Below are 11,089 nucleotides of genomic sequence, written 5' to 3' on the forward strand. Positions count from 1 at the left end.
GTGAGCACTTGACGTTTGTAGATCATTCCTGTCTCCTTCAGTAGGGATGGCTCATCTTTTGCCTTCTGAGACTAGCTAGTAGTTATATATATTTTCGGTCCATTTTCGGAACTTGTACTCGTATTTTATTTTGTAGTAGCTCTGTACTTGTGACTTCCAGGTTCTGGGAGGAATCTTTAGTTGTTTAAAACATGTTTTGGTTTACTTCCGCTTATTTATTCTGTTTACTTTTATAATTCGATACTCTTATTTAGTTTCTGCCCTCAAACCCATTACTTGAAGTTCCGAATTGACGGATTGGCTTACCTACTAGAGGATTATAGTAGGTGTCATCACGACCTAAGGAATTGGATCTTGGATAATAGATTCATTCATCCTAGAAGACTCGTACATAAGTCTAAACATATAAATTTTGAATTTATAAAGATTATTTTTTAGTGAAGGAAAAAGAAAGACCCTAGAATAATTTATAGTAATGAGTTATGTACACTTAGTCTTTTTTTTCAAATAAGAAGCTATAGTAGATCATGGGTCCAAATGATAGGATTTTCACTAGATAATTGATTTTACATGTGCTATTTAGATTAAAATTTAAATTTTCCGGACTTTAATTTCATAGATTTGAAGTTCGAGATTGTCAAGCCTAACTTTATAATCAACTGCCTGAATTCTTACTCCTATTCAAATGTCGAATCTTATGTGTAAAGTTAGAAATCCGATTCAATTGAAATAATTATGTAGCCAAAGAACGTATTTTTTCTATTTTATATTAATTGAATTTTTAAGATATTAAGAAAAATATTTAAGAACAAAAATTTAAATCTTATTTTTCTTTATTACCCTTTTGTTTAATCAACATCATAAAGATAATTAAATGTAAAATCATAAATACAATTAATCATTTATTAGAGTATAACTTTGTAAGTAATATAGTTTACTATTAGAAAATTACAAAACTCCATTAATGAAAAGGATAAACATGAAAAAAAAATAAAATTTTTCTCTAAAACTTTAAACAATTTTGAACAATGAAAAAAACTCTAAAAATTTAGTTAATATGAAATAGAGAGAGTATAATACAGAAATAGCATGAAAATAAAAACTTTCAAAGCTCATTTTACTTTTTCAAAGTAAAGCCACACACAAGAAAAGGTTGGTCCGTTCACGAATAAAGTTTAGAATCAACGAGAGTCCGTAGTAGGAAAGAAGCATATAGATGAGATTTCATTCCACTTTTTTGTTGATAGCGAAGGAGAGGGGGGATGGAATTGTTCACCAAATTCGAAACAAAGAATAAAAAATTGAACTGCCAACTATACAAGAACCAGCATCCTCCAACAATTGAACTCGAAGCACAGGAAGGAATAAATATGATGAGGCTTCTTGACTATTCAATGTTACTTCTATTGAGAAGAATAGCAAAATATCAACACTGAACTGAACATATCGTTGCACACAACCCCTGAGTCCCAGAATTCGGAACGTTTAAAGACCAAAAGATTGAAAAGAAGACTATCTTGAACTAAAAAGGTAATGAACATGAATAACTTAAGAGACTTTTATCCGTTTTAAAGGACAGAAGTTTGCGTCTTTATGTTTACCAGAAAGAGAAACAATATTATTCATTCAATACAAGTTCAAACTTTGAGGGCTGAAAGCAACCTAAAATTAACAATACGCTCATGTAGTTCTACGCTAACCTTGTCCTGTCCCGCGTCAATGTTCATCTCAACACCAACAAAATTTACTAGCAAGAGGATTATAAATTGATCACACTTGAAGTCCTTGTGGAGCAGCAGGTGCAGCCACCTTAGGCTTTGGCTTCTCAACCACTATGGCTTGTGTGGTCAGCACCATTCCTGCAACTGATGCTGAATTCTGCAAAGCACATCTTATCACCTTGGCTGGATCAATAACTCCAGCTTCCACAAGATTCTCATAAATGTCGGTCATAGCATTATAACCCATCTCCCATTCAGCGTCCTTCACCTTCTCCACAACTACTTCTCCTTCAACTCCAGCATTTTGGGCTATCAAAGATGCTGGGGCTACTAATGCCTGCATACCCAAATTGAAAATCAACAAAGGATCATGCCAAAATTATTTTCTCTTGAATTCGGATATCCGGTCAAACACCATCATATAAAATAAAACAAAATAAAATTTAGTTATGGATATTTGAGCATTATTTACCTTTTGAATGATGTCGGCGCCCAATCTTTCATCTGCATCTTCAATCTTGTCCTTAATGGCAGGGACACAAGTTGATAAATGAACAAAAGCAGCACCACCACCAGGTACTATTCCCTCTTCAATTGCAGCAAAAGTTGCATTCTTTGCATCCTCAATACGAAGCTTGCGGTCTTCAAGCTCGGCCTCTGTTGCAGCTCCAACCTTTATGACGGCAATACCCCCAGAAAGCTTGGCAATTCTCTCAGAAAGTTTCTCGGTGTCATAGACCGAGTCCGTCTCAAATAGCTCCTTTTTAAGCTGAGCAATCCTAGATTGTATCTCATCCTTCGATGCTGCATCAGCGATGATGGTTGTTGAGTCCTTGGTAATTGTCACCTTTCTGGCAATTCCAAGTGCTTCAACTGGGGTGTTCTCAACGAGCAGGCCCAAATCAGTTGCCTGGTACTCAGCTCCTGATATAATATCACAGCTTTATGGTAAGGAAATGCTCAGTCTTATGTAGATGCATTTGAGGACCAAAATTAATCCATGCAGTTAGAACAAATGGAAAGTACAGTGCACAGTATCCATGATTAAGAAACAGCTAAACTAACATCAGGATGAACCTTACGGATCCAAGAAAACAAACTTAGGACTTGTTCTCTCAGGATAACAATGTTTCCCTTAAAACCCCATCTTTATCAGGACAAAAAGAAGAGAAATGAGAGTTCTTATTTCTAGATCAAGCTCAAGCATGACATTTAACAACTTCTACAATATTATTACGGAAGTCCACAATTTCCCATATTTCTATGACGACAAACATGACAAGCCATTTTATCAACCATCATTCCATTCCAATAGAAGTATTCCACGCATCCACTTTTTTCTCACTAATGATGATGATATTCAAAAAATTCATAACAAGTTCTATTTGTTCGGCAAAACCAACTACTCTTGTCCGGAAATATTCAAAAATCTAATTATCTTTCAACTTTCTTTTTTTTTTAGCTCAATAAGGTTTTGCAAAGAAACAGTCTAAATGCCATAAGATCATTAACCAAATTTTTCAGAAAAATTGCCGACTCACTAAAAAAGCTTTAAAAAGTTCTGTTAATATGCTTAGGTTTTATTCCAAAATAATTGTGATAATGCATGTATTTGATATTAAATAGTTTTACCAGTATTACCATCTCTTTTTTTTCAAGTAGGCTCATCAAAGGGAGTATTCTTCTCGAGTAGGCTCACCAAAGAGAGTAAAAACTCCCTACTCTCTCCCTATCCTTCGGGCTCAAACTCAATTTTTTTCTGAAGAAGTGTGTAAATCTTCTTCATTTCATCTTTCTTACAATTTTTCTTATTTCTATTAACCAGGACCACAATGAACTTAAGGATTCAAGGAAAACAAACTTTGGACTCGGCATCTGAGGATAACACTGGTTTCCTTAACACTCTACATTAATCAGGATAAAAAGAAAGGAAATACAAGTTCTTATTTCCAGCTCAGCATTTATCTCTCTCACGCACGCTCGCTGTATACGCAACACACGAAAAAAAAAAACTTCTTCACTCTCTTTTTTTCCCAGTTAAACTTGTTTCTATTAATTTTAAAGTCCAAGTATCTATGCCTGAAACTGGATATATGTTAGACAGGCTCCTCTATCTTATGACTGACAAAGAATAAAGGAGATCCAGGAAACTAGTGTACTCTCCACTATCATCAATATTTCTTGAAGAGAGTTGAATTTAAGTGAGTTTGAGAACCTGTCACAATGGCAATATCTTGCAGAAGAGCCTTTCTCCTTTCACCAAATCCAGGAGCTTTGATGGCAGCAACATTCAGTATTCCCCGCAACTTGTTCACAACAAGAGTGGCCAGAGCTTCCCCAGTGATATCCTCAGCAATTATGAGGAGAGGGGCGCGTAATTGAGTTGTCTTTTCTAATAGGGGGATAATATCCTTGATAGCTGAGATCTTCTGATCAGTAACCAAGACTCTAGCATTCTCAAACTCAGCAATTAATTTCTCAGAGTTGGTGACAAATTGTGGGGAAATATATCCCCTATCAATCTGCAATGAATGAAGTAAAAATTGTCAATAAAAGATTAAATCTACTGCAAGACACAAGACACCACAAAGAATATAAGTTATTTGCTACATAGATACAAACCTCCATTCCTTCTTCAACATGGACAGTTGTCTCTAAGGAGGAGGAGGACTCAATGGACAACACACCATCTGGACCAACTTTGTCAATTGCATCCGCAATCATGGTACCAATGGTTTCATCATTTCCAGCAGAGATCGAAGCAATAGCTGGTTGAAAAAACAATTCAGAAGACAATCATCAGCCTGTCGCATCAGATGAATGACCTATAGAGTTCTCAAAGAAAAGCATCCAAAAATTACCTTTGATGTCATCACGACCTTTAACAGGTCTAGCCTTCTTTTCTAGCTCTTCAATCAAACCTAGTACAGTTTTGTCAATGCCCCTCTTTAAAGACACTGGATTTGCACCCGATGTAACACTCAACAGACCAAGTTTAATGATTTCCCGAGCAAGAACAGATGCAGTTGTGGTTCCATCACCAGCTGAATCATTGGTTTTACTTGCAACCTTCAGTATGCATTTGAAATTAAGAAAAGGAAGATAAGTTCAACATATGTAGAAAATAATGCACATAAAGGAATGCATATGGAGGACAAAATTACTATTATCAGTAGTAAGGATTGACAGAAATAACTAACCTCCCTGATAAGGGCAGCCCCAGCATTTTCCATAGCATCAGGTAGCTCGATAGCTCGAGCAATTGTAACTCCATCATTAACCACCTTAGGGGTGCCATATTCATCCAACACTACATTCCTTCCTGCAGGAAAGTAAAAGGACTTCAGGACTTCAACCAATCATAAGAAGTTTAGTGACAGCCCCAATCAAACAAGTGAACTAATTATTAAAAATCAACCCAGCATAGCATGAAATCACAGTCCAAGCTAGTTAAGAAACAGCTAGCTGAAACAGAAGCATAGAATTCAGAATGTTCTGCCAATGTATTGCACCACTTGGGATTAGAAATTCAGACACAGCACAGAAATGCTAAGCAGTAATCAGGCATTCTATCACATTCCACATACAGATACTATAGAAATAATCAATAAATGTTCATACAAAATGAAATATATTTCGTCAGTTCACTCCCTTCAAGTGAATTAGATAATTGACTGGATCCACCACAATTTCTTTAAATCAAGAACAACCTTTCGCATTAATTTTGTCACAGCTGACAACATCACCTGCCTCAATCTTATCTAATTTGACTCTAAAGAAATCAGAACTAAATAAATAAAACATACAAAGATAGCTAAACTGTAGCTCCACAATTTCAGGCCACCAATTTGCTTAATTTCCATTTCACAAAGAAAAAGTAAATGACCTGAATACTCATAATAGATCATTCAATGATTCAAATATGCAATAGAAACCACAAATTTCATCCAGAAGTGCTGTGAAATATTGCAAGGACAAAAAGGAGGCAGCAGAAACATACCCCTAGGACCAAGTGTCAGGCCAACAGCATCAGCGAGCTTGTCGATACCAGCCTGCAGGGCACTCCTAGATTTCTGGTCAAAGGCAATTTCTTTAGCACAGGCCTTGACTACAAACCGGTTCTTTGCACTCTTGTTGCCAAATCTCTGTCCCTGCAATTGGCTGGCCTTCCTATTTTTTAAAAACCCCTGCATCAAACAACCAAATAAACAAACTAATAACCATCCCAAATTTACCACAAAGTAGCTAAAAGGGCTCAAAACCCACAATACTGATAAAACACATAGCAACAAAACAGACTCCATACAATATGGGCAATATCAAGCAATTGTACAAACACCAGTCATAATAGCAAAAAAAATGGTGCAAAAGAGCACACATAGTAGCAAACACGACCCAAAACAAGATAATCCATATCAAGGCATAGTATAAAAAACAACACTTTATATTAAAAGATACTCAAATTAGGATAACCCATATCAGGAAAACGCACAAACAACACACAGAATGGCAAACAAGACAGGAAACAGGAACACCCATATCAAGATATGGTATAAAAAAAACATACTTTATAGTAAAAGATACTCAAACTATGATGTCCCATCTCAGGAAAACGCACAAACAACACACAGTATTGCAAAATAGACAGTTAACAGGACAACCCATATCAATATAAAAAAGCATACTTTGCAGTAAAAATACTCAGGCTCTGATGACCCATTTCAGGAAAAGGTACAAACAACACACAGAATTGCGTAGTAGACAGTTAACAGGAACACCCACATCAAGAAATGGTATAAAAAAAGCATACTTTACATTAAAAGAAGCTCAAACTATGATGACCCATATCAAGAAAAGGCACAAACAACACACAGAATAGCAAACAAGACAGGAAACAGGAACACCCACATATCAAGAAATGGTGAAAAAGAACGTACCTGTTTAGAAGGAGAAGGGATAATAGAAGCAGTTGAAATTGCATTAGCAGAAGCCATTGCAGAGATGAAGAAAAGGGTTTTAGAGAGCTGCTATGTTTGTGAGTGGATAAGGGGATTGGGTGGGTTTCGAATGAAAAGAGTGACAAGTTTGGTGAAGTAAACAAACAGAGACTAGGGCTTAATATTTTGCATTTGTTTTTGGAAGTATTATTATTGAGAAAGTGAGGAGTTTCCAGAACATTCTATCCCTTCCAGAACCATTGAGACTTTAGAGAAAGCAAAGGGTATTGTTGATGACTTGTTTGCAAGTTCTAACCAACCCATATTGAATGAAACATTTAAGTTACTAGCCATTTTCACCCTACTAGTTGAGTTATATTTTGTTTACTAATTATCGAGGAACTTTTTAAAAATAATCTTTGTCTTTTTGGAATAAGAAAAATCTGCATATACTCTATTTTATTAAGGTTCTGCTTATTGAATTATAGTGTGTGTATATTATTGTTGTTAATTAGTTTATAATTGGTATATGTAAGTTTCAGATAAAAACGTTTGAGTTTCAGACAAAAACGTTTTTTCATATTTTTTATGTTGAACAAATTTATGTAATTAATAGTTTAAGAAAAAAAATACAATACTGAATCTGCTTATTGAATTACATTATTGTTGATGATTAGTTTATAATTAGAATATGTAAGTTTCAGACAAAAACACTTCTTCATGTTCTTTATATTGAACAAATTTATGTATCTAATAATTCAAGAAAAAGAACACAATACTGAATTTTGGACAAAAAACTTATCTCAATTTGACTAAAAACATATATAAACAAACTTGTCAACTTGTATTGGTTAAAGTACCAATGGAAATTAGCTTATGGATCTTGACATTAAAAAATATTTAACTTTTCGTTCATTTTGATATTTCTCCTGTCATGAATAGTACTCGAGTTAAAGTAACAGTGACAACTTTTGAAACACAATTTGTTTTCAATTTTAATTTCCTAAGTATGAAATTAATTTTGAAGCGATTTAACTTACAAAAAGTTATATATATATATATATCGACTATGGCTTAAATAGCAGTCACTATGTGGGCAGTTGGCCCATATTGAATTCGCCCGCACTCTTTGGGCCATGTATTATTGTGGTTTGAAATGGTTCAGTAGGGTAAAGGTCGTTTGACAGCTGGTTAGAATTATGTAAGTATTAATAATGTAGGGGTTAATCATTAGTGAATTTGTATATTATTTTATGTAGATATTAGTTATATATGTATCAGTTATTCTATCTCTTATCATTGTATAAAATTATACATAAATTCTCTCGTAACTTATACATGTATTAGTTATGCGGTTTCTAAATTGTCAACCAAACATTATATAAATTTTATACATAAATGACTTATTTTTTATCTACCTATCAAACATCGAATAAGTTATATGAAAATTAATACATGATAACCTATTTCTTATCTAGAAACCAAACGACTCCTAAGTGTCTACTTAAAAAATAGATATTAAGTTGAGAGAGAGCCGTGTGTATTTTCTCTGGTTAAAACAACTTGGATCCTTGACAATTTATATGTTTTAGGCTTAGTTTAAATCATGGAGAAACTACCTTATTAGGTATATATCCATATCATATATACTAATTCTATTTATACTTTCAAATAATTATATATCACACCACTAATTAAGATTTTTTTATTATATACTAAGGAAGATACACTTAGTTACATGTATTTTTGTTATCAGATATACTAAAAATAGGGACAAGTGAGATGGGAAAGGAGGCAAGCAAGATATTCATATATCTGGAATACCAGATACATAGAAGAGTGACGAGCGAGATAGAGGGAGGAGAGCGAGATTTGTCTATGTATCCAACATACATGCGAATCCACTTTTGATACAGTGTATCTAGAACAAAACACCTAATTTTAACTCCATGTATCTAGATATATCTGCACGCACCAAAATTTGATAAACTTTATAATATTATAGACTAGAGTGTATCTAAATAATTAACTCTTAAACTAGTGAAATTTGTACAAGTTTCCCTTAAATCATTGTGAAGCATAATGCTTTTATGTTCATATATACTGCCATACTGGTCCTATTGGATAATGATATCCTAGCCCATTGGGCTATAGCCCATGTTGAGCAGCCATTGTCCGGAGGAAATTCAGAGGTTGGATAAGAAGACCATATTATTCCATCATTTCACTTTTACATATTTTAAAAATAAGTTTTTATTTTTATTTATTATTTTTAACATATCAAAAAAATATTTTTTTTTCCTATTTTCTCCTTGTTATTAGTTATGTATTTTCCAAATCATTTTTCAATATCTAAAATTATACAACAATTAATATGAATATTATGATAAAATACTTATATTAATCATTATTTCTTATAGATACGCAAAATTCAAAGTGAACATAGGAAGTACATTTTTATTGAAACATAAATAATAATCAAATAATTAAATGTGCTTTTTCTAATCGATAAATCTTTTAAATATAACTTAAACAAGCATTATAAATTTTGGATCATATTTTGAAAACATATCGTTAATATTTTCAAATTTTGAGATTTTGATTCGGACCAATTTTTGAAATATCCACCTACAAAATTTTAAAAATTTTAAATAAAATACGTGTCCAGTCACTACTTTAAATTCTAAAAAAATCACAACTCCAAAAAAATTAAAATTTAAAATTTAAATACCAAATTCAAAATTTATAATCAAAGAAAAGTTATATAGCACATGTAAATTCGCCTAGGTACAAATCTTTATGTTGTTTGGTCATGACATTCCTATTATTTTATTATCTTAACTATTAAAATATTGTCCAGCCAAGACTCTTGTCTATTGGTCTTTGTGATTAACACATTGTTTGGATGGTGTGCTGTTTCAGTATCGTATATATTTTATTGTATTGTATTATATTATATTATTTTAATAAATATAATGTTTAAATAAATTATATCATTTTTCGTCATTATATAATATTATATAATCATAGTTTGAATAATAAATTTATAAGAAATTGTAGGATACGGAATAAAATTACTATAAAAAATAGGGTAAATGATAGAATAGAATTATTATACTATTATAATAATAAGTAAAGATAAAATGAGAAGAAAATAATACGGTAACAACACAATCACACCAAATCGATTACGTTGTTACATATAATGGATCTTTTCGTTGTTACCTAATACAACAACAACAACAACAACAAGTCCAGTATAGTCCCACCATGTGGGGTATGGGGAGGGTGGAGTGTACGCAGACCTAACCTCGTCTTGAAAGGTTTCGTTGTTACCTAATAATGAATTTAAACAATATGATATAATATAATTAAATTAACAATCAAAATAAATATTATATTTGAACTAACAATACAATACAATACAACATATAACAACCATCCAAACAAGGTGTAAAGGAGAGGACACAGGTATATTGTTACCACTCTCTTTTTCCGAAATACTTGGCATATTTAGTTTGCCAAAAGTTAACTAAACTAAATTAATTAACTTATTGATTTAAATATAAAATTTAAATTTTTAAGAAATTAATCATATCAATATGATAAAAGATATTTTATTTATTTCAATTTGTTTGTCTTACTTTCCTTTTTGGTTCATATCAAAAAGAATGTCTCTTCTTTTTTTTGCAACTCTTTAATTCTAACAAAATTTAAAAATATTATCGTACACATTTGACATATCTTTAATTTATGATCACGCGATTCAAACTTGTTATTTACTTTCTTAAACTTCATTTTAAATTAAAATATGACAAATAAATTAAAACAGAGAAGGTACATGCTTTCAAAGTGTATGCAATTTTGACTTTCGAGAAATAATATTCTCTACGTTTTAATTTGTTTGAACTACTTCTTTTTAGTCCATTTCTTATTTTTTTGATTTTCTACTCGATTCTGGTACCTATACTAGAGCTCGATTAAATTTAGACTAGCGTCGAAAAGCCCCATCGTTTCTTAATAAAGACAACTCTGTATTTAGAGGTGTGCAACGGTCGGTTCGGTTCGATTTTATATATTATCGGTTCAATTTATCAATTTTTGGTTTTTAAATACGCTAATTCAATAAGATATTTTTATCAGTTTTTGATCGTTAACGGTTTAATTTTTGATTTACCCAATAAGAAAATTTTCATAAAATAAATATATGACTTCACATTTCTCTAATATTTTCCAATAAGCCTGTAAATGATTTGATATACTGAAACAAAAAAAAGATAATGAGAAATTGCATCAATAAGAGAATATATAGTACGAAGGCTACAATTACATGTTACAACCAAAACATAATATGAAATTTCTGATGTTAATCAAATTACATACGTTTACTAACTTGCAAAAGCTACTATTACAAAGTAAAACTAAAACCAA

At 32.1% G+C, this 11,089-nt stretch overlaps 1 protein-coding gene across 1 annotated transcript; it reads right to left on the bottom strand.

Moving 5' to 3' along the window:
• Positions 1-1,517: 1,517 nt before the first annotated feature.
• On the bottom strand, positions 1,518-6,882 carry LOC129904647 (ruBisCO large subunit-binding protein subunit alpha). Its single transcript, XM_055980225.1, has 8 exons — positions 6,659-6,882; positions 5,722-5,908; positions 4,922-5,043; positions 4,583-4,790; positions 4,344-4,489; positions 3,937-4,243; positions 2,194-2,645; positions 1,518-2,058 (listed from the first exon to the last, which is right to left on the bottom strand). Exons 1-8 carry the CDS (start codon positions 6,713-6,715, stop codon positions 1,771-1,773), a joined length of 1,767 nt encoding a protein of 588 aa, XP_055836200.1. The 5' UTR covers positions 6,716-6,882; the 3' UTR covers positions 1,518-1,770.
• Between the last annotated feature and the right edge of the window lie 4,207 nt (positions 6,883-11,089).

Source organism: Solanum dulcamara, chromosome 9, assembly GCF_947179165.1.
Source record: "Solanum dulcamara chromosome 9, daSolDulc1.2, whole genome shotgun sequence".
In the NCBI taxonomy this organism is placed as follows: Eukaryota; Viridiplantae; Streptophyta; class Magnoliopsida; order Solanales; family Solanaceae; genus Solanum; species Solanum dulcamara.